Genomic DNA, 15,005 nt, shown 5'->3' on the forward strand with positions numbered 1-15,005 from the left:
AGTGAACCTGGTCGCTCCCCCACTGTGTCCTATAGCCAAGCACATTTCTTTCTTTGCAGTCTTCTAATGTAATGCTGCACATTTCTGCCGATCCCCCAACACATCTCAGAGTCATACTGGAAGTTAGAGCCCAGGGGAAAGCGAGGGGAAGATAGAAGAAAAAAATATAATAGAATCGCTACACATCCATCTCTCAAGGGTACAGCGGTAGGAGGTCCTATTTGGGCTTCATATCAGCAGCTACACACCACTGTAGCAACAAACACGGAGTCATAGTGCACCCTCATCCTGGCTGGAAGAGATGGATTTATTTCATCTCAGCCTCATGCCCAGTCCTCATTCAGCCTCTGTCACAGACACAAGCAGATGCAGGAGAGTCATCCGTGCTTTAACTGATGTGACGTGTCTTCCACGCCGACCTCCTGCTCTATGGGACAGAGGTTTCTCTGCTTCCCGACTCTCGTATTCACCCGCCGCTGCTTGTGGGACAGGCTGAGTGATCATTGTAGTCATTCAAGGCCAAACAATTACAACCTCTCAATAAACATCCAAGATGGCAGCCATGGCAACAAAGCCAATGAAGACCAGCCTCATGCCAGCTCCCTCTTGGTCTCTTTCTCCTTCTGTCTGCCTCGTTTTCCCTTCAGCATGTGGCTGCAGCGTCTCCCTCTAAAGCAGAGGAGAAGAGGAGGAAGACATGAAAAGGGTCTGAATGCACACTGTGTAAGGAGCACAGAAAAATCTACGATTTTACACTTTTGTACAATTTTTTCTTTTTTTGATGTTTGTAAGATGCTGAACAAAAATTTTGTTTACCAATGAAATTACTTTTTTTTTCTCATTATTAAAAGATTACGGGACCTTAAGCTGGCCCAGCTAAGCTCCAGTAATGGTTTTAATGTAGAAAACTGGCAAAGAATAGAGAATCCCCTCATTAGAGCAACTAATTTATTGTCCCATTAAGGTTTCTGTTGAAGTTATGTGAAAATGTAGGAATATTAATTATGACAGATTTCTTCACAGGTTTGTCTCCCTTGTAGCTAGTTTCTGATGGTTTCAGATTGAATGAGCCCCATTAAGTCTGATACCTGTCTCTTGTCTTTCATTTTGATTTGGTTGACAAATGTAGGCATAAGGCGGATTTGTTGTGGCCGTATGTTGTTGCGTCACCTCAAACACCCCCAAAAACATAACACTCATCCCACAGCTAATGATTGTACAAAAATATCCAGTATATATAAATGATAAGGCAAAAACAGAGAGTGCTGGCGGGGCAGGTACTGTAGGTAACATTGATTGTGGGAGCAGGGAAGCGTTGAGGAGTGTGAGGAGTTTCCCCAGGAGAGCGCCTCCTTTTTTTTCAGAGCAGTCTTGTGACCAGCATGCCAAGCAGAAATGGGAAGAGAAGCATTGACCATCTACTGGAAAGCATCACTATCCAGGATCGATGCAAAATTGATCCTAGAACTATGTATAATGTAGGCCAATGGGCCGCCTGTCTTGGTCTTTCCATGTCCCTCATGGAGAAAGAAAGCCAGAAAGATACACAGAGCGCTGCGAGCACAAACGAAACAACAATGCTCCTGGTGTGTTTTAAACATATGTCAGAGCCCTCGTCGTGGAGGTTTGCATGTGAACTGTTTAAATATGGATGTGGTGTATTCTTGTGAACTTGCTTTGAGGATTTTCTTCAGCTGTGCACTTTGTGTTTCCATATTACTCTAACACATCGGTTGCCAAAATACAGGACGGCTTATGGTTTTGAGAAGACAGAGCAGAGCGATTCCGTTGCTCCTCACAGTAGAGTAACATCGCGGACGCAGTGTGACTTCAACCCCTCCCTGTCAGGAGGGAAGCCCCATGCCGATTCTAATGAGCAGTATGCTAGAGAGGGCATCTTTTTAACCCAGCACTGGGACCCATAGAAGAGCCTCTCTCCTCTTCAACAGATGCCAAGTGCAGCTGTCAACGGCACATTCTATTGTTGCTTACTTTCACTTTTCAAACTCTCTCACTCTCCGCCGTTCTGTCTCATCATTCTCACTTTCTCTCTTTTCCTCTGTCTGTAACATTTGTCTTGATAGTAGATGCGCCGAATCCTTTTATAAGGCACGCTCAAACAATTTGAAAGGCTAGCTGGAGGTTGCGGCATGCTAAAGTAGATTCACTCCACCTGACTGTTTTCCCTAGCTTAAAAGAGTAATATAGCTGCATAAGAGCACGTAGACATAGTGCGTGATATATTATTGCTAGTGCATTAAGAATTCATGAAGAACAAAACAAAATAAAAGCAAAAGAAAAAAAGACAAATAAAGAGATAGAGCCAAGGTGCTTTTGCTTGAAGAATCGAACCAAAGCTCTTGTTTTTAATCACCATACCTTCACACTTCTGCTGCCTTAAATGCATTTCTTATAGACATGGTGAAAAACTTGAAACTTTTTTCCTCCACTCTGCTTTTTGATTATCTTCTCCATTTTCAGTAACTCCCCCGCCCTCCTCCTTCATTCTTTCTTTTTTTTTCCCCCAGTGTTCATCTCCATCTGTGTCTAATTGCATTAGTTTTTTGTTTCTTTCTTGTATATGTAATCTTGTGATTGCCTCATGCTTCAGCAAACCCCCTTCCCTCCCCAAACACCCCAGCGGTCCATTTGCGCCCGTCCCCCGGTCAGGTCGGTTTCCTGGGTTGCCCTGAAGGAAATATCAGATGACCTGGCACTCCACAGTAAAAACCCAGGTCACCGGAGAGGACTCCTCTCACTGTCTCCTTCCTTTGGCTCCCCTCTCATCCACTTCCTGCGTTCAAGTGCAGAGCAAGGTCAACGCTTTGAGGATGCATTCCCCAGACTTCACCACGAGGCAGACTGGAGGCGCTGTGCTCTGCTCTCTCTCCCCAGACTTCACTCCATCTATTCTTTCACATCTTCCTCCTCGCTCATATTCATTTCATTAGCTCAAGCTTTTACTGCAATCAATACTGTTGCTAAAGTTAGTTTTTCCTCATACAGCTATTCATTAAATGCATTTTCATTAGTGTCACTGGAGCACCAGTATAACTGGAATAATACTGTAATGGACAAACATATGCTGGAATTGTTGATTCTTTTTTTTTCTTCTTCTTTTGTGTGTGTCTGTGCGTGTGTGTTTGTACAGGGTTATGCTTTTGGCTGACCTCAAGAAGACCAAATCATTATTCTATTTTTACATACTTTCTAGTAGATTGGGATTTTATATCTCTGATGATGTTCTCACTGGCGCAGCTGCGAGTGATTTTAATGTAGTTGGACGCGTACAACGATGAATCTTTGTGTCATCCTCAATGCTTATTTTGTGTCAGCTCAAATTCGCAAATTGCAGAAGAGCAGCAGCGACGTTATGGATGGTGTTTAGAGACAGATGTCTGATCTGTCCTGAGATAATGCCAAAAGACTCCAATCTCTCCATCTAATGGCACAGCGACAGTTGTTTCAAGTGATCAGACCTGTCATCCAAAAGTGGTGAGCGGCACTGCTTCTCTCAACACCTCTCTTTTATCCCATAAATCTGGGTTGGTGAGGAGAGGAATCAGACGAGAGCACTAAAACAACTGGTCGCCTGATCACCCGGGGACGGTGAATCGACGGTGGACGATGTCCATCATACAATAGTGTCATTTTTGATTGTTGTGGAAAATCTGTTCAGCTCAGGCCAACAAACAGTTTCTCCTGGTATCATCATTATAACTGAGATAGTTTTGTGTGTGTGTGTATGTGTGTCCGTGTGTCTTGGGGGGGGTTAATCGTGTTTATTATTCTGAACGTTGACGGCTACTGCTCCCACATCTCTGTGTCTTCATGCAAAGACATAAAATGGGATGAATATGTTAGTGTCATTTCTGATTTCAAATAGATAGACTTTTCGAGAGATGATTCTCTCTGGAGAAAATGTTGTACCTTCTGAATGGAAATGTCATTTGAAAAGCGAGACAGTCATCTCAAAATGAAAATTTTCTCACGGTGGCTTTCCTTTTCACCTCAGCTGTTATGAGGGAGAGAAAAAAAAAGGACATAAGTGAGCTAGGTGAGGGTGTGCGGAGGCTATGAGAGAAAGGGACCAAAGAGGAAACACACTGATGAATGCAGGAGTGACAGCCCCTGAAGAGCATGTTAATAACGTGCCATGCACAGACAGGTAACCAGTAATCATGACTTGTGATTGTAACATGGAAGACAGAAACGCACAAAAAAGCTCTTGCCTCTCTCCATCAGCTCTGAAACTGATCCGTCATGTTTGGTTGCGGCCCCCTCTGCTAACAGTGTGTCGCAGCTTTTATGGAGACAAAAGAAACAAATGAGATGGCGAGGTTACAACAAACGGCTCTGAGTTGTTTCTTTTTAGTCTAGAACGCTCAGTTTCTAACCTTCAGTTAGAGAAGGTGTTGCTCACACTCGCTCTCCTCTTCACTGCCAGCTTATGCTGATTACTGTTTATTTAGATCAGGCGTGGATGGGAGTTTGCCTTAATGTGAGTTTTGCACAACAGAGCACTTACCAATACAGCATATTTCAAGAACATCTGGAGATAAAACCCTAGCAAGGATCATGTCAGTGGGGAGGATGATGCATAACTGAGTGAAGTGCAAAAAACCTTGCATGAGGTGGATAGTGACGGTGAGGGAGAGAGATGTGGAAGCTCTGGGAGCCTCTTCTGAATATTTTCCCAGTTTCAGAGAGCAGGCCAGAGGCAGTGAGGTCAGCAGATAGAGTCCAGAGCCCGTTGACGGCAGCTGGTTTGACTTTGATGCACCATCAGCCTTCACAACACTGATTACGCACTTCCCCCTCCCCACCTCTAGCACTAACCCTCCAGCGTGTTTGCTCAACCCGAACGTGTGCTAGCCTCCCATAATGCCGCCCATGCAAACTTTGTCTCCTTGCAGCTGTTTAATGACTGCGCGTCTGTTTTTGTTTGTTTCCTCTCCATATAATTATTGCACCTTTATGGCTGGTCGGGGGTTGGAATAATCCCTGGCATCTGTTCAGAGAGGGAGGGGTGAGCAAAGAACCAGAGGTACAGGCACCCTTTTTTTCCCTTGTTTTGTTTAAATTCTTCTGAATACGAGACCATGCGGCCCCTTATTTCATCCTCCTCCACTGAGGCAGGGTCTGTGGCTGGATATTAAAGACAAGAGTGACGGAGGGCCTGGGTGCTAACAGTCACAGAGGTCACTAAAGGAGCTACTTGCTGCCATTTCTTTCTTTCAAAATGAGCACAGAATAGTAAAGATTCATTTAATCACTGGTTGTTGAATTTTGTTACATGGAGAAAATGTACTGTATGCAAGCATCCCTATCATACCTTTGAACATTATATCCTCTATGTCTTCATTTTTTTAATACAGTCATCAAACTTCTGGATGGTGGCTACTGATATAGTTTTCATTTTCCTCATTTTTGTCTGTTATATAACCGATTTTTTGAAAGCAGAGAAGCATCCATGAACTCGTCGTGTCAGCCTAATCCCCTTTCTATCTTTTCCCTAATTCAAGACTCCATCTTGGCTTTAGTGCCTCCGGTCGTTATGGCAGAAGAACAGGAAGTTAATCAACACAGCATTATCTCCCAGCCTGCACCTGGAGCTAGCGGTGCCAGTCATGCTACCATCCCCTTCCTTTTGGGACCCCTGCCAGCCCGGGAACCCCTCTAACTGCAACTCCCTGCAGCATCCCTGTGGGCTATCGCCAGTACGCTGTGTCTGTGCCAGGTCACACTTGTGACACAGACTTGATGAGCCAGTGGGAGCCTTCTTGCCCCGGTGCATACTCAGAAGTAGAGAAATGGAGGAAAGAAAGAGTCTTAAGACGACTAAAAATCAATTAGTCCAGTTATTGTCATTGCTTTGCACTTTTTTGGAAAATATCTCTCAGCGAACATACTGTACTGTATATAGACATGGATCTTTTATTATAAATTGTGGATAAGAGATGAATATAATCACCATTACTTCTTTTACTGACTGTTTCGACACCTTGAGTTTACCATTTGACTGTCACCATCTTGGCTTTTGTTGGGAAAATGATGTGCAAGGATGGGACAGAGGTCAGTGTGCATGTTAAGTAGTAGTGGTCACAGCGCTCCATTGTGATTTGAAGCAGCCTCACCTATAATACTGTTTTTAGTACAGCTTACAGGTGAGATACATAGGAATACAACTATTTCAGCTGAACAAATGTGGATTTTAACCGTAGACTGTATGAAACAATGGAAGAAGCATTAGTTCACGTGAACCGTTGCTTTTTGAAGACCAGTTTTGAAGCCTGTTTTTTTTTTTCCTACAGGGGGCAGCCATGTTGCTTGAGAGGCTAATGTGAACACACCCACTGCACGTCAGTCAGGGTTAGCTTGACTCCCAGCTCCTTCAGCCGAACCCCGCCAAAATATCTGCACAGCTGCCGTCAGACATTTACAGCATGTTGACTCGACGGCAAAATCAAAAATGACAGTCGCAGTTAGCCGACGCTGGGTAAATACAAACGGCTGGTTGTTGCGCTAAACACGGTAGCATGAAGATTAGGAATCATGAAGTGATATCGGCTAGCCATAGGCTGAGCCGACTGGCAATCACTCATGTTAGGAATACATTTATTGCTTTATATAAACTCTGCTGGCATGCTACAAAAAATTTGAGATCAAAACTATTTTTGAACCAGGCTGTAAATATGATTATTTGTGTTCTAGAGTTGGACATTTTAACATGGGAATCAATGGGTATCGACTTCAGATTAGCTTAGATTGTAACCCTGGTGATCAATGATATTGTTTTTATTTTAACTGAGTTTACCTGCTAAGATAGAGCACTGTGCCTTTAAGACAGCGACAAATATTTAGACCTTGTTTACTTTTGGTTGGCAGTTAGCGCCATCTTGTTTTAGCCTTTCTTTGAGCTCAACTGAGTGACAAACGACACAAACGTTGGTGTGTTCAAAAATTAATTATTCTCATTTCACTCCTTCGTAATTCCTACAGGAATCTTTGGGGATTCATAACCAAGCGGCAATTCGAGGAGCTGCAGCAATCATTGTTTTTCTAGGTTGAGGTTGATTTTTACATTTTTTTATTTAAGCAATCAGTACTTCTCTTTCAACAGTTCGTCTTTCAACCATGTCTTTGCAGCTCTGTTCATAGCGGCTGTTTTAAGGGGGAGGAGTCAGACACAGTCCACTCCCCTGGGTAGGCTGCTTTTAAAACCTGTGTTACAACTTCATACTACCCACTTCCAATGTGCAGCCAGTGCAGAATGATATATTTTTGAGTAAATATAAACAGATGGAGGGTGAATAGTTCTCTGATCTCTGATCTGGGTCTGTGGCATTACAGTTCCCTGTACATTTGAACAGCTCTCTGAAAGACATATTTCCAGACTTGCGCAGCCCCAAATGAAATGCCAGGATTATGTTATGTCAGGGTTTTTGATTGTGTAGTCACTGGAGCCAATCAAACACGCCCTCGGGGAAAAGACTTTATTTTTTGCCCTCATGTTTAAGCTTCAAAGAGTAAACTAGACCATATTTAAACAAAAATGGGCTATTATTATTGACACTCAAATATATGGCTAGACCCACAGAAAATACGGTGACAATAATTTTGTAAAAGACATCAAGTATGTTCTCATGTCGTGATCTCTGTAAGTATAGTCTGAGGAATGTTCTTGTTAAGGGTGAATTGCCATCTGTCGCTGGTAATAATTAGGTTGTCTACCAGTATCCAAAGTCTTTTATTTCTGCCCATTTGTTTGTTGAGAAAATGGAAGGCTATGGTCTGGCTTCTTCCCCCTGACACTCAGACAGATGCAGCAGGCTGGGTGAGCTTGGGAGACATGAAAGTGTTTGAAGTATCTCTATTTATGCCAGTGGCAGTAGTTGTTTTTTTTTTCTCCCCTCTAATTTCAGTATTTCAGTTTCTATAGCATCTCTTTGTACATAACTGACTCCGAAGGATTTACAACCTTTTCTAAAGAAGCAATACACACTCATGTCAATATTGGGTGACTTGTGTGAAATAATTACTCAAAGGTTAAAGAGTGGATTGATCCGTAAGAGAGTGTCAAGGGCAGATCAAAGGGATTTGGGGGAGGATCGGACCTAAAATGTTAAAAGCTACTCGCTCTCAAACACAGAGACCTCAATCTTCCTGAGAGCACCTTGATGTTCTCAGATGGGAACTTGATCAAAGCTTTCATAACAAAGATGGTCTCAGAAGATGGTCTGACCTCAGCCGCATCCCACTTCTGTCTTTCATTTCACTTGTACCAGGGTGCGTTTACCTGCCTGAGCTCCCCAGCACTGGCCCCGTTTCCATCTTCACTGTGTTTGTGCTGCTGGTTAGACTGTCTGAATATCAATGAAGCAGTCTCACAAATGTATTACAAACACAAGAGAACAGTGATTAAAGATGACATATCTAAGCCTCAATCCTTTCCTCTCCCCTCTCCTCTCTTTTTCACAGGAGATCGCGGCTTACTTGATAACATTTGAAAAGCATGAAGAATGGCTAACGACGTCCCCTAAAACAAGGTGAGACAATTACTTTCCTGTCCTATTTTAAAACCTATGTTTATTTAAGATTCATGGCCTTACACTTAGGTAAAAGAAAAGTTCACAAATTGCAGATACACCCTAGAGTATTCATTTGAACTCATAACTACTTTTTACTAGCATGCATGTTAACATAGCTGCACCAGCACGCCATCTCCTCTGAATCATGTCGTAATGTGTTGCTATTTTCCCACATAACCAACACTCAGTAGTCGAGGTCAGACTTTACACCCACAAAAGAAAGGAGCTGTTGTGGTATTTGGAGAAGAGTTGAGCTTCCAGCTTTGCATTTAATGCCTTTGTTAATTCACACAGATGCATATAGATGACAAACATGTCCTCCTTGGCTTTTTGTCTAGTTTTAACTCAAGTAAATTAATGTGCGTAAATGTGTATGTGGCAGCGGTGACCACGATTATTCAGCATATGGCCACAATAAATAACGCTTGTGACTTTGTGATAATATTCCGTGACATTTGATAGCACGGGGCAGCTTCAGTATTCACAGCCTCTCTTGGGCTGCCTGGAACGCTTCTGCTGCACAGTCAGGCCCCCATTACAGCAAACACAGCCTGTTCATACAACCCGCCTTTGCTAAAATGTACAAGTTCATACATTTGGGGAAAAAAAACAAGCCCTTTTCTTCATTTTCTGTGAGCCGGGATGGCTATGTCGGCATAATTTGCCCTCACCTATGTGTAAATGGACCCTGGGCTTAGTGACATAGAAGCCATTGCTCACTTCATCCTTTTTCTCTTCCTCGGTGGCATTGATAATAATTCTGCATAAAGACACTGCCAATTAGAATATGCCCTCTGGTGTAATTACAGTCTGAAAGAGCTCTATGCTTATTTCCTTTTTTTGAATGTTTTTCTTTTTTTTTTCATTCTGGTTTTATTTATTCATGCCCCGTCCTTGTCAACCACCTGCTCCTCAACTCCTCAGTTTTGAGTCCAATGCTGAGCTTAAGCAGCCATCAAATGTAGCCCGTGCCATTTGAATTTGAGTCACCTTTATTACTCTCTCCAGGATTCACGCGTTATCGTGTCGCAGTCTGGTAAATGAGCTTAAGGAATGCATTTAAAACAGAGGTAAAGACCACAGACAGCGCCGTCTTAGACAAGCGCAAGTAGTACTCTGACACTTGTCAGAACCGGGAGTATTATGGATGCTACAAATCCTGACATTCTCTGCCACAAGACAGCCTTAAAATGTGTGAGACGTGAGAGATTTTTGATCCAGTGACTTTCTAGTCAAATGTGTCTCAGGATGCTCCTGGCTACAGTCTGTCACCACTGGTAGCCTGGTGTGCAGTGGTCAACTCCCAGCTGGCTAACGTTGCTCACGTCTCAGGACAAGTGTTGATATCTCAGATGTGTCACCAGGGAAAACCTCCAAGAGTGCCCCTACAGACACAATAAAACACCTGACAACACTGCAGCACATCACGTGTTATAACAGAGTCTTCAATTCAAGACTAGATTTGTGTGTGTGTGTATGTGTGTGTGTGCGTGTGTATGTGTATGTGTACTGTATGTGTGTGTGTGTGTCTGTGTGTGTTTGTGTGTGTTTGCGGTACATAACTGTTTCCAAACTGGAGAGAGGTTGTGAAGTGTTTGTATTTTTCCAGATGTCAGTGAAAGGAAAGGGCATAGTGATGGATGTTGAGGCCAGAAAAGGTTGGGAGGAGGTGAAAGGATGTGGCACATGTATGTGTGTGTGTGTGATTGATAGGAGCTGAGTGATGGCTGGCCTCCGCATGAAAAGCCTTCAGTTCAAGGTCACGTGTTAGGGGTCACACGCGGGACACCTGTGGTTAAGTGCTGTCTTATCATTTGTCATTGTACATCTGAAGGTGTGCGCGGGCCGGTTGCTGCGGTGGAGGTTGCCGGGTGTGTTTGTGTGTGTGTGTGTCTGGCTGTGGATGTGCTGTTTGCATGTCTGTTTGTGGGTCTGACCCCTTCGGGGAGCAGGCTAAGAAGGCTAATTTTCCCCCAGCCAGCGCCTCCAGACTGGGTCAGCGGGGTGTGATGGGAGGCAGAGATAAGCAGCGGGGTCATACACGGAGGGGCACAGCGCTGCATGGCTGCCCTGCATGCATGTAACAACCCTGACACACGCAGGTCATAAACATGGGACTGGGCCACAGCCAGAGCTCGAGGAGCTGACGCCAGCTGTTTGACCAAGGTGACATGCAATGCAGGACATGCCCAGAATAAGGATGGCATCCTGTAGACACAAAGAACAGAAGTGGACCAAGTGAAAGTGCACACAGGTGTGTGTCCCGAGTTTCATGCTGATGCACGCAAGCAAAGCTGATACCAGCACAGCCAGTGCTCTTTTTTTGTTATGGTCTGATTCTGTTTGTTTATCATTTCAAAATCTGAGGCTTGCCAGGGGAGAGTGGTGGAATGCTGAGTGATTGATGTGCTTAGCTCTAGTAATACACATTCCCTTTCAGATAGGAAGTGCAACATTGCTTAAAATCAATACCAGTGTTCTCCCACTGACTGCTCAGACAGCACTACAGCTAATTCAGGCCGCACCTGTCAGAGCCGGGGAAATCTTTCCCTACTCGGGCCTTACACTTTAATTTACACCCACAGCCTTGCTGGCTTCCATTTCCATTAAAGGGAGAGCCTGGCATTATGGCTCTAATGAAGGCCACAGCCAGGCTGTGATTTAAGATGGCCGTTACCTTGCACCTCCGATCCACAGGAGGGAACCCACTTAAAGGCACAATTAGGATTTTCCTTTACTGCAGCTTTCTAGATAGCCATACTCATTCTTTCTGTTTGCCTCTTTAAAGATGTGTCCATATTGCTTCGGCTGATGGGATGTGAAGGTACCTGTGGGAGAGGCGTGGAAGAAGGCAAAGAATTGCGCTTTCGAATCTAGACATTAACATTAGATTTGACCTCATCATGGGCGAAGCATTGCGCTCCTGTTGAGAGCAGACTTTCATTGTCCATCATAAATGACGCAAATGTCCTCTTGTGGGGCGTTTTCCAAAGTCTTTGAATGCTGACAGATGGAGTAACTGTTGACTGAATGGTGTCACAGCTTGGTCAGCCCAAAGACCTAATGGACACCTGTGTGTCGTATAGCTGGAGCTCATTATACTCAGCATCCCACAACCATCATATGGTTTCATGGAGGAGCGGTTGCACATTAGTGCGTCTTGTCTCCACTGTTTGTTTAATGGGACTGATTAAGTCGGGCCTATCTCAGACCACATCAGAGAGAGGCTTTCAGCTGTACGATTCTTACGCGTCAGTGTGGGTCTGTTTATACAATCGGTTTGCCGGATAAAGATACACAATAAATGCTTTGTAAATGCCGGCGAGTTGTGGTAGTCGGATGTGTCGGCTATGCTAATCACCACACGTGCTGGCTGTGCATGTCCACAGAAGGCGGCATTTCACTCACGCGCGCAATACACATTTTATATTGAAACTATCAAACAATAAGCTCCAGTCCTTGGAGAGCCAGGCAATGACACTGAACCTCGCCGCCCCCATGTCCCAGCACAATAGCCCACTCTCCTCCCACATCCACGGCACAGCAGCAGCGGCAACGGCGGCAGCGGTGCTCCAAAATGAAACCAAGTCCCTTCAGACAGCTTCCAAAGACAATGCTTTTATTAAAACCTACAGCAGTGGCACCACCCCAGAGGCACGCGTACACGACAACAGAGTGGCGCAGAACTAAGAGGCAGCCTGAAATCTACTAATGACTGTATGTTTGCTATTGTGCATGTGAGCCTGTGAGTTTGTGGATAACTTATGTGTCTGTGTGTGTGTGTGTGTGTGTGTGTGTGTCTGTGTGTGTGTGTGTGTGTGTGTGTGTGTGTGTGTGTGTGTGTGTGTGTGTGTGTGTGTGTGTGTGTGTGTGTGTGTGTGTGTGTGTGTGTGTGTGTGTACACGTTTATTAATGCACTTTTGTGTGCACGTAGCGAGAGCTTGAGAGACAGTGGCTATGCATTTGAAAACCACATTGTGCCTGAACATATGGAGGTACTTATGAATGTATACAGATGGCGCATGTGTGTGTTTTGAATTAAAATCAGACTACTTGTGTATTCTGTCTACACTTTTTTTTTTTTTAATCAGAGAGGTAGTGCTGGAGTAAGTCTGCCACTGAGAATAAAACTTCCCCCAAGCCTTATGTGTAAACTGTGTTTCTGTCACCAAGTCTGGCGAACGGTGTGAAGAAGTGCCGGACTCTTTTGTGTGTGTGTGTGTGTGTGTGTGTGTGTGTATTCATGGGGGGGGGGGACGTTTAAGTCGCGCCCGAGAGGGGTGTCTGATAGTGTTTGGTCCTAATGCCTTGTGGCACTTGCTCGCTGGCAGAGTTTCAGAGGAGAGGGGGAAAGGACAGGAATAGCAGGAGAGAGAAACGGCGAGGGGACAGCATGAGGAAAGAGGGATACAAACAAAAACATAAAAACATAGGCAGGAGGGATGCAGCGGCACTTGAGAAAAAACACTGAATTCAGGAAAAAAACACATGTCACAAAAAAATCATGTCAAGTAAATGTGAAGTATTTGGAAAGTATTAGTTGTGTCGTCGCCTTCATTTCTTCTTGTTACTTGTCCTTCTTCCTTTCTGCTGTTTTTACCCTGCGTGAAACTTTAGTTTGTTGAATAGGGACATTTGGTTACCCCATTGTGTCAGTTTCCTGAAGGACACTGTACCCCGCTGTTTCCGCCCAGTCAACAGCCGTGACAAGGACAGCGATGCCCACCTGGGGCCGTGTGGGCCGGGCAGGAAAAAAAGGCACGCCAGCGAAAGCAGAGAGGACAGGAGTGAGGTGAAGCCAGGCGGCACGATGTAAGAGTGAATGAAAGGGAAAATGAAAAATGGTCATTGAAGGCAGATGGAATTTGATTGAGCGGGAGCAGTTTAGAAAATGGAAACATGTCGATAAGAGAAGTGAACAGACAAGATGGAGATGGGAAGGATGGTGATGGATAAGGTGAGGAGGAGAGGGAGTGAGGATGGGGGGTGGGGGGGCGACGGTTTTACGCAAATAGACAAAAGTGCAAGAGAGAGATGGAATGGAGGGGGATTGAGCTGACATACAAGTGAGAGAGGAAAAAAGAGAAAAATAGAGTGGGTAAACAGGAGATAGTGGAGGAGGGAGGTGAGCAATGGATTCGACTGACAGATAGAGAAAAGTCCTGTGGTTTGGGGCATGGGAGGGAGAATGCAAACGGTCAATAGATTACGCCTAGCGCTGTGCCAAGTCCAAGGGCCTCAGACTGCAAGCCAACTTAATAGTGCCTCATGTTTGTCTGTCCTCTAAAGTAATGCCCAATCTGAGTCCAGGGAAGCAGCCTGAGCCTGAGGCTAGTAGAAATGGACAGGGGACTAGATATATGTTAGTTCACATCCCAGCTGCTGTATATTACACGGGCCAGCTTGCCCACTAGAGACCATTCAATAGAACATAGAACATTATCTAGTTTTATCGTCTTTATTCCCCCTGCGCTGAGAGTGGATGTTGCTAAAGGCCAAGACAGGCAGGATCAGACCAACAAATTAATGCTTTTTATGATGTGTTCTTTTTGCATGATTACTAGCGCTGAAGTGTCAGGCTCTGGTGAAGATATCCAAAGCCAGACTATGCAAGTTCAAAGATATCGTGCAATAGAGAAAAGCTGCACAAAAGGATGCTCATAGTCACGCTCGGTATGCCAGTTCAGAGAAAGAGGTGGAGGTTGAGTGAGGAATGCAGCCAATAGCTGGCCACAGGAGAGAAGGGATAAATAAATAGAAGAGGAAGTTGATGTCAAGCAGGTGTTCAAGGAGAAAGTGTCAGCCAAGCAGGCCGAGATGGCGAGAAGTGCTGCCTCTGCAGCCTGATAATAAAGACTTAATTCAATTAGCGCTTCTGCACCGGTGAGCAGCATGCAGGCTGGCTGTCATGGAGCAGGCCATAGACGCAGCTGAGCTCACCCTCCGCCACGGAGACACGCAGACGACCGGCCCCGCTCTGCACTATGCCCCCCCTATCCCCCTGGCTCTTTCTTACTCACGCAAAGTAGACCCACCGTATTATTCACACCGGAGTCACCGAGCAGGCCAGACATTAAACTGTGCCCACACCTCTCCTACACACATCATGACACTCAGACACACTGCCTTACTCGCATTCCTATATATCATCCCTCTCAATGCACTCCCCAGTTTTTCTCCCTTTTTTCTTTTTGATTTTCTATTTTCAGACACCCCTTTTTCTCCACCCCCTCTTGTACCATTCTGTACCACCTCATCAAAGTGTTCTTCTGCTGCTGAATTGCTGTATGCTGGCCAGCACGGTAAGGATTGTGGCTGTCCATCCCTATTTTCAGCTCATGCATCCCTGGTGCCCAGTAGGGTGCTGTCCTGTAGGCATATGGTAACGGATAGCTGATCCCGGGCCTTTAGGAA

General features: G+C 44.8%; 1 protein-coding gene across 9 annotated transcripts in view; it reads left to right on the plus strand.

The window, feature by feature from the left end:
* camta1a (calmodulin binding transcription activator 1a) overlaps nucleotides 1-15,005 on the plus strand; it is a 333,390-nt gene that overhangs the window by 132,273 nt on the left and 186,112 nt on the right. For 8 of the 9 annotated variants that reach the window (XM_061735492.1, XM_061735493.1, XM_061735494.1 and 5 more), the window contains one exon: nucleotides 8,482-8,549. In XM_061735492.1, the coding sequence (XP_061591476.1) occupies nucleotides 8,482-8,549 (68 nt within the window). Of the gene's footprint in view, nucleotides 1-8,481; nucleotides 8,550-15,005 lie in introns of those variants that run through there. The other variant, XM_061735498.1, reaches the window with a different exon arrangement.

Source organism: Cololabis saira, chromosome 12, assembly GCF_033807715.1.
Source record: "Cololabis saira isolate AMF1-May2022 chromosome 12, fColSai1.1, whole genome shotgun sequence".
NCBI classification, from domain to species: Eukaryota; Metazoa; Chordata; class Actinopteri; order Beloniformes; family Belonidae; genus Cololabis; species Cololabis saira.